The sequence below is a fragment of the Rhodofomes roseus genome (assembly GCF_022264815.1).
Source record: "Rhodofomes roseus strain CIRM-BRFM 1785 chromosome Unknown C8Q71scaffold_16, whole genome shotgun sequence".
Taxonomy (NCBI): Eukaryota; Fungi; Basidiomycota; class Agaricomycetes; order Polyporales; family Fomitopsidaceae; genus Rhodofomes; species Rhodofomes roseus.
In genome coordinates, this window is record NW_025952972.1 from 212703 (window position 1) to 228478 (window position 15776).

The window sequence follows — 15776 nt, forward strand, 5'->3', positions numbered from 1 at the left end:
TTGTCAGGTGGCATTGGCCATGGGCCAGCGGACCGTTGGCTTCGCCAATGACCATGGGCCAGCAGACCGTTGGCTTCGCCAATGACCATGGGCGAATCAATGTCAGTTGGGGCACCCATAATAGCTGCCAAACGATGGGTGGGCGGAGCATTGGCTTCGCCAATGACCATGGGCAAGCTGACCTCGGCTGGTGTGCCTACTGAGGCTGGTCTTGGGTCAACAGATGCCAGTTCTGCCAATGGTCATTGGCTGACTTGTCTGAGCTTCTCTGTACATCCGCTTGTCCGGCAATCCACTTCTTTGTACACCCGCTTTTCAGTGACTGCTTTCTTTCAATCTGCTTGTATGGCATCCGCTTCTTTGAACAGCCACTCCTTTGTATGTCCGCTTTTTTGTCCACTTCTTTACATGTCCGCTTCTTTACATGTCTGCTTCTTCATACATCTGCTTCTTCATGTCCGCTTCTTCATGCCCACTTCTTCATGTCCGCTTCTTCATGCTCGCTTCTTCATGTCCGCTTCTTCATGTCCGTTTCTTCATGTCCGCTTCTTCATGTCCGCTTCTTCATACATCCGCTTCTTCATACATCTGCTTCTTTTCATGTCTGCTTCTCTGTACTACAACCAGTTCTTTGTATGTCCGCCCTTTTGTATGTCCGCCCTTTTGTATGTCCGCTTCTCTGTATGTCCGCTTCTCTGTATGTCCACTTCTCTGTATGTCCACTTCTCTGTATGTCCGCTTCTCTGCATTTCCGCTTCTTTTGACATCTGCCTCTTTGTATATCTGTGTCTTTGTACATCCACTTATTCTAATGACCGCTTCTTTACCTGACCGCTTCTCTGTACTACACTTGCTTTTTTGTATGTCTGCTCCTTGTACATCCGCTTCTTTCAAGTTGTACATCCACCTCTTTATATGTCCACTTCTTTGTACTACATTTGCTTCTTTGCAGTACATTCACTTCTTTTTATGCTGGTCCACTTGTTAGTGACCCACATCTCTGTATATCTGCTTGCCTTTGAATCTGCTTGTCTGACTCATCTGCTTCTCTGATGTCCATCTCTCTGTACATATGTCTGCTTGTCAGTGATCCACTTGTTAGTGGTCCACTTTGTTGTATGTCTGCTTCTTAAATTTTGTACATTTGCTTCTTTGTATGTTTGCTTGTTGGCAATCTGCTTGTCAGCAACTCATTTCTCTGTGGCATCTGCTTGTTAGTGATCCACTTGTCTTTCAATCTGCTTCTCCATTGACATCTGCTTATCCATCAACTTTGTTTCTTTATATGTCTGCTTATTGGTGATCTACATGCTGGCAACTTGCTTCTCTGTACAACCGCTGGCACTTGTCTGTTGGAGCATGCAATTGTGGCAAGCTCGCAAGCTTGGATGCAATAGTGCCTGGTTGGGATGGATAGGGGGGAGGTGGTATATATACAGATGTTTTCGATGTAATTACCTCACGCAATTGCCCTTTGGACATCATCCACACCTGGGACACTTGCACTTGTGGATTATATTTTGCTTGTTCTCACATTGTCAGCAATCTGTGTGTTGATCAATCCATTTATCTGACATTGTGATACATCCATGTCTCTGTACATCTGTTTCTCAGTACCAGTCTGTGTGTCAGTGATCTGTCTGTCCTTCAATCTGTTTGTCTTGCCAAGTAGGTGTATGCAGCAGGGTAATAGATCACCTAGCACCAAGTAGTGTGCTGCTTGTCACTGGCCAGCCTTGTGTGATCATCATATGCTAGCTGTCTGTGTTTGTGATACAACACTGGCATGTTTCTTCCAGGAACAGCAGCAGCAGCCCTGTTTGATTGACTCTTGTACATTGCACAATGCATGAGGCATGTACTGTAATACACACTGTGGCCGTCCAATTAGTAGCCTCACCATTCAGGGCCACGTACCCAGCAGGTATGGGTCATCTGCAGCTCTTACAGGTCTCTGCAGGTTCAGGTATTGATGAAGGGTCAGTAAGCAAAACAACATAAGAGTGAGTAGAAGAGCAGGAGAATGAAGAAAGCGGACAAGCAAAAAAGTGGAAAAGTGCAGCAGCAAAGAAGAGGAAAACACATAAGCACCTTGGCAAGTGGGCAAAAGGACAAGAGAGTGAAAGAGTTGATCAGCGGGACAGCAAGGAAGTAGAAAGGTGGAATAAGCGGAGGTGTAGAATAAGCAAAAATGTAGAATAAGCGGAGGTGCAGAATAAGCGAAAATGTAGAATAAGCAAAAATGCAGAATAAGCGGAGGTGTAGAATAAGCGGAGGTGCAGAATAAGCGGAAATGCGGAATAAGCGGAGATGCAGAATAAGCGAAAATGCGGAATAAGCGAAAATGCGGAATAAGCGAAAATGCGGAATAAGCGGAGGTGTAGAAAAAGCGGAGGTGTAGAAAAAGCGGAGGTGCAGAATAAGCGAAAATGTAGAATAAGCGAAAATGCAGAATAAGCGGAGGTGCAGGATAAGCGGAGGTGCACAATAAGCGAAAATGTAGAATAAGCGAAAATGCAGAATAAGCGGAGGTGTACAATAAGCGAAAATGTAGAAAAAGCGGAGGTGCAGAAAATGCAGGATAAGCGAAAATGCGGAATAAGCGGAGGTATAGAATAAGCGGAGGTGTAGAAAAAGCGGAGGTGCAGAAAATGCAGGATAAGCGAAAATGCGGAATAAGCGGAGGTGTAGAAAAAGCGGAGGTGCAGAATAAGCGAAAATGTAGAATAAGCGAAAATGCAGAATAAGCGGAGGTGTAGAATAAGCGAAAATGTAGAAAAAGCGGAGGTGCAGAAAATGCAGGATAAGCGAAAATGCGGAATAAGCGGAGGTATAGAATAAGCGGAGGTGCAGAATAAGCGAAAATGTAGAATAAGCGAAAATGCAGAATAAGCGGAGGTGCAGGATAAGCGGAGGTGCACAATAAGCGAAAATGTAGAATAAGCGAAAATGCAGAATAAGCGGAGGTGTAGAAAAAGCGGAGGTGCAGAATAAGCGGAAATGCAGAATAAGCAAACAACACATAGGCAACATCGCAAGCAAGCAAAAGGATAGGTGAAGTTGAACAGTTTTCACTTATTCCGCCCGCTCATTCCGCCCGCTTATTCCGCGTTTTTGCTTATTCTACATTTTCTGCACCTCCGCTTTTTCTACACCTCCGCTTATTCTGCATTTTCGCTTATTCTACATTTTTGCTTATTCTGCACCTCCGCTTATTCTATACCTCCGCTTATTCCGCATTTTCGCTTATCCTGCATTTTCTGCACCTCCGCTTTTTCTACATTTTCGCTTATTCTACACCTCCGCTTATTCTGCATTTTCGCTTATTCTACATTTTCGCTTATTCTGCACCTCCGCTTTTTCTACACCTCCGCTTATTCCGCATTTTCGCTTATTCCGCATTTTCGCTTATTCTGCATCTCCGCTTATTCCGCATTTCCGCTTATTCTGCACCTCCGCTTATTCTACACCTCCGCTTATTCCACATTTTCGCTTATTCTGCATCTCCGCTTATTCTGCATTTTCGCTTATTCTACATTTTCGCTTATTGTGCACCTCCGCTTATCCTGCACCTCCGCTTATTCTGCATTTTCGCTTATTCTGCATCTCCGCTTATTCTACATTTCCACTGATTCCGCTTTCTCATTTGTCCGCTTGTTTGCTCTTCCACTCTTCGACTGTTATACACTTTCCGCTTTTCCGCTTCTTTGCTGTTCCGCTTCTTTGCTGTTCCGCTTATTTTGCTTTTCCGCATTTCGACTCTCCCACTCTTGTCCTTATACTCACCCACAACTTCACCTATTTGCCATGAGTATAGCCTTTCAGCTAACATCTGCAGGCGCAATGCAAGTGGCGACAACCACCACCTGTCCACTAGCATCGCCGCCTACGCTCATCTGAGCAGCGGGTATAGCGCCCACAGGTCACGTCGGCCGGCATCAGCTGGCCCTAAGCCATAGGCTATTCTGCCATGTCAGCTACCCCAAGGTCATAGGGTAGAGACGCTGCCTGGTGTGCGCAGGCGCAGGCGATCGCGGAGAGCTTGCTCAACAGCAGGGCGGCGAGAGCATCCGAGTCCGCGTGGCTGCATAGCAAGACGTCGGAGCCTGCGTTGAGTGCAGCGGCGGCGGAACCGCGCTCGCGCGTGCTCTCGCTGTCGGCCGGCGGAGGCGGAGGCACTGCAGGGTAGGTTGGAGGGGCGTGGGTAGCAAAAGCCTGAGGGAGGGTACACAAGTTGTCCATGAGCCTACCGTTCCTGCGTGCACGCTGCACGGGGCGCAGGGAGCTGCATGAGCGCAAACACGCACGTCGTCGGGATGCCCAGAACGTGCATCGCCTCGAGCAGGGGAACTCGCGGATGGAGGAGTACGGCGCCGCAGGGCCATATGCAAACCGCGAGAACGTAGGCGGATGGGCGTCGGAGTGAGGGGGTAGCCGCGGCGGTGGATGGGCAGACGGACGGGAAAGCATGCGCGCGCGCAGAGGACAAGTTGCACTCACCAATGCTATCCCTACTACATATCACCCTTGTCCATCATGTACAGTGAGTGCAGAGACGCGGGAGTTCAACGTCGCAGCGTCGAACGTCTGTCGTTGAGGGGGAACTTGTTCAAGTTGTTGAGGCGGTTGACTGTTGACGTGGAGGGGCTGTGCGTCGCGGTCGAAGTGCTAAGCGCTCTGCCACGACACGCCACACACGCTGGCGCTTGTTCCACTCGCTCTTGCTACCCATTCTCTCGCGCACACCCCAGCCTCTTCCTCCTCGTTTCTTATCCTCGCTGCGCCCTTGCTTTCTCGCCTTTGACCTATGTGAAATACAAGGTGTGCCTGTCCGAGTCTACAAGGGACAGCTGGCCCGGGCGCCCGCTGCGCGCCCCAGATCGCGTGGCACGCAGCCGCAACAAACCCCAGTGATGCCAGAACTGGAGACCCACGAAGGATTCGCGGCTTGCAATTCCGAAGGAAGGGCGGCCGGAGGAGCTGAAAATCTCAGTGAGTGCCCTCCGTGTGTCACCTCGACCTGACCCGACGACCAGGCCCGCGCTGCAACAAGCACTTCAACCGGCCGAGCAGCCTGAATATTCACGTCAACACCGTGACCCACACTGGCGCGAAGGGTACGTATCCTTCTCGATGACGTCTAGACGCATCTCGATGCTGAAAGAGTGTTGCGCCGCAGTGTTTGTGTGCAGCTATCCGGGGTGCAACCGCACTAGGCTCAACGTCACCTCGAACATGCGTCGGCACTACCGGAACCACCTTACCTCCTGCTGGCGTGATGCTGTCGCGCGGCTGATTCAGCATCCCTCTGGCTCAGCGCACTCGCCGCCCCTCTCGGCCTCGCCATCGCGCTCGCCCGAGCCAGTCTACTCCCCAGGCTCAATAAACAGCTACTCATCGGCACCCTGCCTGCTTGCGCACTCTGCACCATATTCAGACCCTGAGGAGTACGACACCGGCCGCTCGCCGCCCCCCAGCAGCACATGTCACCATTCGTACGCCCGCCCGCCGTCCCCGCGCTACGCCGCCAATGTCAAGCGCGAGACACCCGAGCCCGCCCTGCCCGTGGGTGCCATCCCGGAGTCGAACCTTCGATTTCCATAGCACGCTCCCAATGGACGAGCCCCCGCACACGATCGCGAACGCGATGGATGACGAGCATGGTGGGCCCAGCTAGTACAGCGGTAAGCGAGCGCTCTCGACGTACACGCAGCGGTTTGTACACCCCTCGTATATACCCTGAGTCTGCTGTAACGCTGTTGTTGATGGTTTGATCAATATATGATACCTGTCGAAATGTTGTATGCAGTACCGAAAATATATTTGATACTGTTATGATGTCTGATGTGACTGAGAGGCTGAGGCAGTCTGAGTGTCTGAAGGTGTCTGGACCACTCTGAGACTTTCTGAAGATATCTGAGAATTCTATCTGACAACAACAATTCACAAAAGTTCGACACCTTGAGGTCTGGCCAAATGAGCCGTTCTGATGCGATCTGAAGCATTCTGAGCGCTTATGAAGCCCCTGACAGGGCCCTCAGAGGAATTGCACGAAATCCTGATGTCTGAAACGAGATGGGTGGACGGATGGTTGGTGGGGCCGATGCTCATGGGCTTGGCCGGCTCGGGACGGGCTATGGTAGCGGTGGTGCTTATGCGCACTGAGCCTGTATGGATTGGCCAGCCGATGCCCGGCTGATGCGTCAGGTGGGCGTCTAGTTGACGAGAGACAGGTGGGCGCAGGGTTGGCCTGACCTATGGGCTTGGGCTCGGCCAGGCATAGTAGGAGTGATACCGTGGCGGGTCTGAAATGACATAGGCGGGTGCAGGGTTGGCCTGACCTATGGGCTTGGCCTCGGCCAGGCGGGTGTGGAGCCATGGGAGGGAGCCCCGTTTGATAGTGCGATCCATTGGCCAGCAGACGATCGGTTGGGAGGCTTCCGGTGTCAAGACCTGCCAAAAAGGATGGGCGGGCGCAGAGTCGGTGTAGCCGACGACCAAACGTTAGGCCCAGGTTCTGGGGGTGAATCTGTGTAGCATGATGCCTCAGCGGATGTCCGTTGGCCAGTCATCTGTGCCATTCACCTCACATCTTGCTGACACGACTGGCCAGTGGACATCCGCTATCTTGCGTCCTGTCATCACACTGGGCCCATCACCCTTCGGTGGCCGTCCAAGGAAGTCCCATGTATGTCGTCTCTTCTCCATGGAGAGCAGTCTCGCCTTTTAAGTATGGTATCTCGTCTTTTGGTACCAGAGGTCCACTCTTCGAGACACCGTCCCGTCTTTTACAGATGGACGTCCAGTTTAGAGGCGGTATGGAACTCAATGGTACATTTCAAGCATTTCGCTTATACCCCCGGATGCATCGACATGCACTGCATCAGCCTCGTCATTAGGTACCTCCGTCTCTTCCCGCTGCAGTGCCCGCTTTGGAGGCCACCGTCTCTACCACTGGGCATGAACAGACGACTTTTCAACAGACGGTGAAGGATTCATCTCCAATGGCAGGCGTCGTTTGCTGGTTAATATGTTCTGCCGGTACAGTGCCGGTGTGTTAGGCAACCAATTCATCCGAGTCCGTCTGAGCATCTTTGGAGCCGTCTGTGTTACGTGATAAGTCAGGCAATCCCATCATGGCTGCACACCTGATGTCAGGTGCACCCATTGTATTGGTACGGCCAATATCGGCTGGCCCTATTACATTGGCACGGCCGATCTCGGCTGGCCCCATTGTATGAGCACAGCCGATATTGCTTGGCCCCATCGCATTCGCACAGACGATATCGGTTCAGCCCATCGCATTTTGCGGCTATGCCAGCTCAGGGAGCCAAGGTTTCAATGACGAGATTAGGCCCCACCCGTTCGAAAAGCGCATGGGCAGAGTCCGGCCGGTTTGAGGTGCGAGCCGCTTTAAAGACTTCGACAGTACGGAAGCACAGTCCGACTAATGAAACGGAAGAGGTGGGCTTGGCAATTTCTTGCGTCGCACAATGTACATTTATTTCTATCGTCTGCAAATATCGTGCAAAGGACTGCCCCATTTGCTTCGTTGCAAACCCGCCTGCACCTCAAGACGCCATCCACCGTCCGCTGCAAACGAGTCGCTCAGACCCAAACACGTCCTTCTAAATCTCACTGAACGGTGCATTCCCCTTCAACTGTCCAAGTGCCTGCATGTTCAGTACCGATGAACGGAAAACATATCGGCTCTCGATATGTTCCCGTTCATCGGCGTCGATTATGAAGACATGTGGGCAATTGACGCTGCTACAGCCCTGAAGAGGGCAACACATCGTTCCAAATCTCCCTGAACAGTGCATTCCCCTTCAACTGTCCAAGTGCCTGCATGTTCAATACCGAGGTAGGGAAAACATATCGGCTCTCGAGATGTTCCCCTTCCTCGGCATAGAATGTGAAGACGCATGGCCAGCTACAGTCCTGGAGAGGGCAACACGTCGTTCCAAATCTCCCTGAACGGTGCATTCCCCTTCAACTGTCCAAGTGCCTGCACGTTCTATACCGAGAAAGGGAAAATGTTCCCATTTCTTGGCATAGAATGTGAAGACGCATGGCCAGCTACAGCCCTGGAGAGGGCAACACGTCGTTCCAAATCTCCCTGAACGGTGCTTTCACCTTCAACTGTCCAAGTGCCTGCATGTTCAGTACCGAGATATGGAAAACATATCGAGAGATCGACTCTCAATATGTTCCCATATCTCGGTATTGAATGTGAAGACGGATGGCCAGCTACAGCCCTGGAGAGGGAGCGGGGAAAGAGACGGCACACAAGGCATGTCGTTCGCAAATCTGTCGGCCCTTCTTATATACGCGAGACGATCCTCGCCTTTGTAAGCCTTTCTATATATACGCGAGGCGATCCTCGCCTTTGTAAGCCTTTCTATATATACGCGAGGCCAACCTCGCCTTTGTAAGCCTTTCTATATTTACCCGAGGCCAACCTCGCCTTTGTAAGCCTTTCTATATTTACCCGAGGCCAACCTCGCCTTTGTAAGCCATTCCATACATTGGACATTCTATAACCTTCGGCGACATAGGATGTAAATGAAGCTCTTGTTGGGTTCCGCTTGTAGGTGGCCCGCTCGTTGCTGGTCTCCCCGTTGCTGGCACGCTTGTTGCTGGCCCGCTCATTGCTGGTCCGCTTGTTGGCAGTCCGCGTGTTTCTGGTGCGCCGGTCCGCCATCTACATGGCGACTTGAGAGATCAAAGCAGCGTAAAGACCAGGCCACAGACTTTCGCTTCTTCACCTTTTGCTTCTTGACAGAACACATCAGGCGGGTTGCTCGGGTTGCATCTCGATGCCGTCACTGACGTGCAGAGAAGCTGAGGCTATTATGGTAATGGGTCTGCCATTGTACGGTCAAATTTATCTCAGTTTCAATTGCCTTGGGGCGGCACAAACCTTATGTACATGCATCTCAACAACGAACAACCAACCCACCATGTGCGACCGCGACTTCTACGTTTGGCACGACAACCTTTGCGTGCTGCTCCAACTGCTCAAATTGTCAGTTGAAGCCATTCAGCCCTGGTTCAAGGGCTTTGACGAAGTGGAGGAAAATGATATGTAGGCGGTTCTATTGACTTGCATGCACAAACTGACATATCACTACAGCCTTGACCATAGGGTCATGCTCGTACATATGGTGGGCCAGCACGTGCTCCGAAAGGAAGTCATCACGAAGGACGGCAAGCGCCGCACGTGGACCCTCTACGCCCAGGCCTCTCCCGTCCAAGATGAATATGTCTTGCGTTGGCTTGTCGCCCTCGTGAACGACAATAAGTCTCAGCACGCCGATCCATCTGGAGACGAAAGGCTTGCCAGTGGCTCCATCCAGTGGCTTAGCGACCTCGTCAATGAAAATGACGACGAAGACGGTGCCAGCCGCAGTGAGGACGGTGAAGACAATGCCAGCGGTAGTGAGGGCTGCGGCTACGAAGCCTACGATGCTGGCAGCGGCTGGGATGCGGACATGGAAGAGGCGGAGATGGAGGAGCTGGAGATGGAAGAGGCGTGAACCGAAAAGGCGGAGACGGCATGCATCACTGCGGTTGCGGCCACGGAAAAGACGGAGGCGGAGCGCGTCCATGGGGGCACGCTCTGAGTCGGCACAGTATCATTTGGTTTATATTCATTCATTTCTTGGGGAATAAATGCGGTGGCTCCTCCGCTTTTATATAGGCGGTCAAAAGACGCAGGCGAGAGGCCCTTGGCTTGGTCATTCCATTCAGCCGGTCCTTGCAAGCCATTCACGTGGTCACCCCCAATGCTCAAATGGATGTCAGCCGACTGATGCTCATGCGCCCACATGGGGCGGTCACATCATTCCGCCTCTTGTCCACGCGTGGCCTGGACGACGCTTGACTGCCTCATGATCATTGGAAGCGGTCTGCCACGGGCTAGATTGACCAAATCTGATTGCACATGGGCACAGCATGGGCACCGCATGGGCACCGCATGGCCTTTGCCGAATGCCTGCGATCCCTATTAAATGTGCCTCAAATGAAGATTTCAACCTCGTCTCGACAGTCATGTCACGACGCGGTGCAAAATGGGTGCCGTTGGGCTCAACGCAGAGGCCAACGGTGATGCACATGGCTGTCAAAAAGACGAAGACCGGAACAAGGCACAAGATGGTTCCAGTCCGGGATGCCCCGAGCGCTGTGCATCCCCCTGCAGGTGCATCCAGGGCAACAGCAGCCGCAGAGATTTCGGACCTAGGGAATGACCAGCCCATGCCTGACTTGGGGGAGATTATTCAGTTGGGGCCAGAGAGCCGGCGAAAGACGAAGGCATCTGGAATGGTGAGTGGCTGGGATGGCTGAAGCAGTTGCTGATGCCAGTGCAGACTCAGGCCGACTTTATCTGACAATGGTTGCCAGTCCGTGACCAGGTGCTTGCCCGCCTGCTCGAACTGGAAGGGCCGCAAGATAGACGAAGATGTGTCATGTGCAGCCAGGAGTGGAGTCCATGGAGATGCGTGGACTGCGTGGGCCGGCCAAGCCTGTGCACCGATTGCTGTCTGAGTCGGCACAGTGCCGAATATCTTCACCACCTGGAGCGGTGGGAACCGAGGGAGAGACGAACGGTCCCAACAGGCCCGCCTCCAGTTCGCGCCGAAATCATAGAAGCGGATAGTGAAGAGGCGCCGTCAGAAGAAGTGGAAGACTGGGTCGATGAACCAGAATTTGGGGCCGGACAGGGAGGCGACCCATCAATGGAAGGTTAGACGGAAGTCTCTCGTCTTATTGACGATGACGTCTCTCATTGCCAGGACAGGTTATTTCAAGGCCAGCTCACTACTTGCCGCTGGTCTGCGCATCAACCTTGGGCATGGGAACTGGCGGTGTCCAATTGAAGATGATGCTTCGCTGCAGAAGCTGACGGTGGTTGATATCACTGGCGTCCATTCAGTCTGCGCCGCCATGTGCAAATGCCAAGGGGCGGATCCGGAGGCCTTCCAGCTGCTCTCGATGGGTCTATATCCTGGATCTTTCATCCGCCCTCGAACTTGCTTCACGTTCCGCGTCTTGGACGATTTCCTGCTGGCCAACAAAGTTTCTGGAATGGCAGCTCAGAGCTACTTCGAACGGTTGCGTCGCCTATCCAATGCCGCCTTTCCTCAGCGAGTGCCGGTTCGTCGTCCATCATCCTACGAGGCAGCAGTCTGACGCCTCCGAGGATCGCTATCGCGAGCTTCTCCGCTGCAGCCGACAGTGGCGCAATCTCAAATATCGCAAATGGCGTGGGTATGGGCATACAGAAGAAGAACTTGGACCGGGAAGACTGGCACTGAGCTGCGTAGCCTGCCCTCACCCCGGCGTCAATCTCGAAGCAGACTGGGAAAGAGACGTTGATTCGTGAGTGGCGATCTCGAAGAAGCGGCTAGAGCCTTAATGCCACCGTGCAGCTGGAAGCATATGGCGTCGTTTGTCATGGACGGCAATTTCAGCGCGGAGCATTTGAAGATGCGTCGACCAGCGGACGACATCCCACTCGCGGATGGGCAAGGGTTTATGGTCACCGATGGGCGGTATAAGGAGCACCTCAAAGCGGCGGTGGACGTGCGCGAGGTGAGCTGCCATTGCACAGCCGTATCCTGGGTGCTGACTGCAATTAGAAATCAAACTGCCACGCTCACCGAGCCGTCAATCAGGCAAACGCCGATCGCCACGATATGGAAGCTACGGGCATTGGCGCCGTCGCCTGTGGAAGACACGGCTGTTTCATCCCGCATTCCGTAGTCGATTTTCAGAAAGGCGAAAGGTGATGATTGAAGCCCGTCTCAGGCGCCAGGAATTCATTTCTCGCCAGGCAGATGAATATGGACTACGCGCTCTCACAAGCGATGCAGCATCATGACGGACTCAAGCGTTTCCTGGTCATGTACGATGTCTCCTGTCAATACAGCAAGAAAGTGAAGGGCCGGTTCAAGAGCAGCCCGCGATTCCTGAAATGGCCATCCGCGACAATCGACTGGGGAATTGGCAAATTCCACGTCCACGGGCATCAGCGGGATTGCCTGGTGAAGTATTCGCCAAGCTTCATTCCAGGAGCAGGCCTAGTCGATGGCGAGGTCATAGAGACGTTGTGGGCTCCTCTGAACCGGATTTTAGGCAGCACCCGAGCGATGTCGACGTCCCATCGGAAGGAGGTGATAGACGACCATATGAACGATTCAAACTGGCGGAAGACGACTGGCATGGGTGAGTCTGGCCACTGTGAGGCCTAGAAGCGGCAATTGACTGCCATTGCAGTCAAGATGCTATCAAAGCGATTCTTACAGGCGGTAAAGGAATTGGCACGGAGCAAGGAGACGCTCAATCATATGGAGCTCTCGAGCAGTCCCGAGCACCTGGCCGAATGGAAGCGGCTGGAGGCAAAAGCGCGCGCGGAGAGGCGTGACGATTTGAGCGTCATGGAGCCATACGAGGTTATGCGAACCAAAGGTACCGTCCGCTTCCGCCTCACTGCATCTGCTCATTCATTGGCACTCCAGCACCCGGAAAAAGAGACATTCAGCTTCTCTTAGAGCAGGAAGAAGGAAGGACGAAGACGAATGCTGGCCTCGCATCCTGGCTGGCGGAGGGTTTGGCTCTCCAGGAGCAGCAGTATGCAGCCTCCTTTAGGATGCGTCACTATCCTCACCATGCATCAGACTGACCGTTGCTGCATTGGCGAGGCGCGTCAATAGCGACTCGCTTCTCACGGCGCAGTTGCAATTAGTCAACAAGCGAAACAGGCTGCAGCGTGCCATCGACAGTTTTGCCAAGCAGGCCTCCAGCTTCTGGAAAGACGGTGTGGACTCTGACAACGATGACGAAGAGACGGACGATGAAGAAGAGCGAGCCTATGCTGGTGATGACTGGGAAGACGTGGATGAGGATCCGGATGTGACGGATGACTTGGTAGTCCTGGAGGATCCAGACGATGAGACGCAGCCAGAGAGCATTCCGCTGCGGCTGCCCTCGACCATTGGGCACGAGAAATTGGCAACGATGAACAAGCGGCGACTTGGCGAGCAGGAGCTCCGCCTCCGTGAAGGGCAAGCCAACGACGCTCTGCACAGGCTTCGCATGGCAATTGGCCTCAAATCGATGGTCTATGTAACCCAGGTGCGGCCGGCCAACAGCCAGCGGACGCAAACACGTGCATTCAAGGAAGCCCAGAATGTGGAGAAGGTTATCCTTGAGTGCTCACGGGTCTTCACACTTGCTCGCAGGAACATGATACCGCTTGTAATGACGGCAGCAGAGGGCGAGGCGATGGAGAAGCGGTTCAATGAATTCCGCACAGCCAAGAAAGAGGCGGTGGCGATCGCAAAGCAGACAGCCGGGCCTGCAGCGAAGGGCAAGCAGGTACCTCAGGTAAGGATGACCCATGGACATGGCCGTGATCTCGCTCATTCGACATCTGCAGCCCTCAGACGAGGCGAGGCAATCTGCTTTTCGCCTTTTCTTGCAGACGCTGCCCCCACTGATGAGAAAATACAGGCCATTGCACAAGGAGGATTTGAATGCAGCAACACATCTCGTCGATCACACGGAGCGCAACGCGAGTAAGAAAGAGCTGTCGTGGATATGGTCGGTCGACGTCGGAGGAGACACTGAGAATTCAGAGTGGCTTGCAGAACGTAAGCGTCTTTCCACTCGGCTCGCATCCACTTGCTGACGTTCGTCAGTTCATCGCGTCAACTGGTTGCGGGAAAAGGCGAGGCACGACAGATGGGATGAGCAAGTGTCGTTCATCAGAACTTCTCTGATTTCGGTTAAGGGCTGTGACGGGCCGTAACGGTTGCTAAAATTCCGATTTTACATAGTGTCAGCGTATCACTCGTTAGCAAGACCTGTCGCATTTTAGAAGGTTGGGAAGATGTGGCGATCGCCTCGCTAGATAGTCGTTACGTAGCCATAACAGTTCACACAACCGTCAGCGCGTCAGCAAGCGTCACTGCTGTGGCTCTCATTCTCCGGTTCCGTGCTCAATGCACTGGCAATAGGTTTCATTTTTCGAAATATGCTACACATGATATACTAGGATGTACTAACAAGCAGCCTGCACAAACCACCCAGGCACAGACCTGCCGCAGCGGGTACGGGTTGTATGCGGGTAATGCGGGTTGGCAGGTGAGTCAACCGGTCGGCGAGTGAGTCATACGTGCGGCTGAGCGCAGATGTGCGATCGTGCAGGTGTGCGAGGGATCATGCGGGCAAGTGGGCGGGCTGGGGAACATGTGTGCGGGTGATTCAGCGTAGGCGGGCAAGGAGCGAGTGGGATACTCACCATAGTGGGTAGTGTCCCTCCTTCCTCCTCAGTGGTTCCCCGAGCTGCGCATGCAGTGGGATGCCCCCCAGCTGGATATCCGGGGGTTGTAGAACCGCAGCACGGGCGGGCGCAGTTATCAGCTTTCGTGCAGTCTACGCGTGCGCCTCACGCGCGTGCTTCACACCCAGTTGGGCTCGCCGATCTTCAAGCAATGCGTTCGTGCGGGGCTGTGGGGGTGTACCCATTGTTCGGGAATGCGTGCGCGTCCGGCCTCCCGTGAAACATCACCGGAGTCGGGCATCATTGCCTTGACCGCAGGCGCGGGTGCAGCAGTCTTCGCCCGTCCAAGGCATGCCAGGATGTGCGCTGCTTGGGTGGCCAACCGGGAGGCCCGTGGCGGCGGCTGCAGTGGAAGACGGGTCGTCGCCAGACCAACGTGAGGGCGCGGTGGCGGTGGCAAGGAAGAACTTGAGGCGGTTGAGGCGGTTGATGAACTCACACTCCTCGTGTGTGAGCGACCGCGTAAGGCCGCCGTGTGGGCCGGGCCCGTGGGTCATCGCGTCGGCGATCGACTCGGACAGCGCAGCGGTGGTGTGCGCGTTGTCCGAGCCATGCTCGCTATGCGCGGGATCTCCCTCCGTGTCCGCAAGCAGCTCGTGCTGCCCGCGCGAGCGCAGGGGGTGGGCGGTCTACTCCTCAGGCTCGGGTGCGCGTGCGCCTGCCGTGGCTGGTGGCTATATGGAGGGCGCACGGGGAGGGCTGCTGGGCTGCGAAGGCGGGCTGGAAGGAGGTGGAGGCGGACGCGATGTGCAGCGGTGCTGGGTGGTGGAGTGCTGCGGCCGGATATGGTGCTATGCTTCGGACGGAAGTGAGCGTGTCGAGTAATGACAGACGCGCGCCGTGATCATGTTGAGAGAATGAGTGGAGGACGCAGTACTGAGAAGGCAGATGTACGGGGTACTCACTGGAGATATCCTACCGTTCTCCTGACATCCCTGCATTCCTTGTTGGGCCCGCTTCGGTGTGTTGGCTACTCGAGCCTTCACGGCAGCTCCAGGGCGAGCGAGATGCAATCATTTCCACGTTGATTGTCTCACAAATGACGACATGCACGCTGAGTACACTAGATGAGGTTCGGGAATAGCGCATGTACGATGCGGGCATACCTCTCAGCATGAACGCGGGTAAGCTGCCGCGGTCGTTCTTCGGGGCGGGCGGTGCGATGTTCGACGCCGCAGGCATACCCGGCGTCGACATGTCCTCAGACAGCAACGCGTCCCCACCGAGCGCATCGAGGAGCTCCGCTTGCCTCGTCTTCTTGCTGCTCCGAGTCCCGGTCCCCTAAGCTGACAATGTCGTCGAACGCCCCCAGAAGGTTGAACGCGTGCTTCGTGATATTGCGCTGCTCCGAGCAAGCGGGCAGAGGAGCGGGAAAGTGGTTGAGAAGACAAGAAGACTCTCAGAGGGTGAGCGGGCGAGACTCAGAGTG

At 54.1% G+C, this 15776-nt stretch overlaps 3 protein-coding genes across 3 annotated transcripts; all 3 read left to right on the top strand.

Annotated features, from left to right (window-relative positions):
• Window positions 1-4913: 4913 nt before the first annotated feature.
• Window positions 4914-5604, top strand: C8Q71DRAFT_873408 (uncharacterized protein; the record flags this gene model as incomplete). Its single annotated transcript, XM_047928361.1, has 3 exons — window positions 4914-4992; window positions 5037-5117; window positions 5180-5604. 3 exons carry the CDS (start codon window positions 4914-4916, stop codon window positions 5602-5604), a joined length of 585 nt encoding a protein of 194 aa, XP_047776686.1.
• A 3359-nt stretch (window positions 5605-8963) lies between these two features.
• Window positions 8964-9539, top strand: C8Q71DRAFT_725256 (uncharacterized protein; the record flags this gene model as incomplete). Its single annotated transcript, XM_047921683.1, has 2 exons — window positions 8964-9088; window positions 9137-9539. 2 exons carry the CDS (start codon window positions 8964-8966, stop codon window positions 9537-9539), a joined length of 528 nt encoding a protein of 175 aa, XP_047776687.1.
• Window positions 9540-10463: 924 nt separating this feature from the next.
• Window positions 10464-13885, top strand: C8Q71DRAFT_873411 (uncharacterized protein). Its single transcript, XM_047928362.1, has 11 exons — window positions 10464-10585; window positions 10797-11157; window positions 11204-11382; window positions 11433-11595; window positions 11643-11788; window positions 11837-12228; window positions 12280-12471; window positions 12522-12633; window positions 12681-13260; window positions 13487-13655; window positions 13704-13885. Exons 1-11 carry the CDS (start codon window positions 10470-10472, stop codon window positions 13811-13813), a joined length of 2520 nt encoding a protein of 839 aa, XP_047776688.1. The 5' UTR covers window positions 10464-10469; the 3' UTR covers window positions 13814-13885.
• The last annotated feature ends 1891 nt before the right edge of the window (window positions 13886-15776 follow it).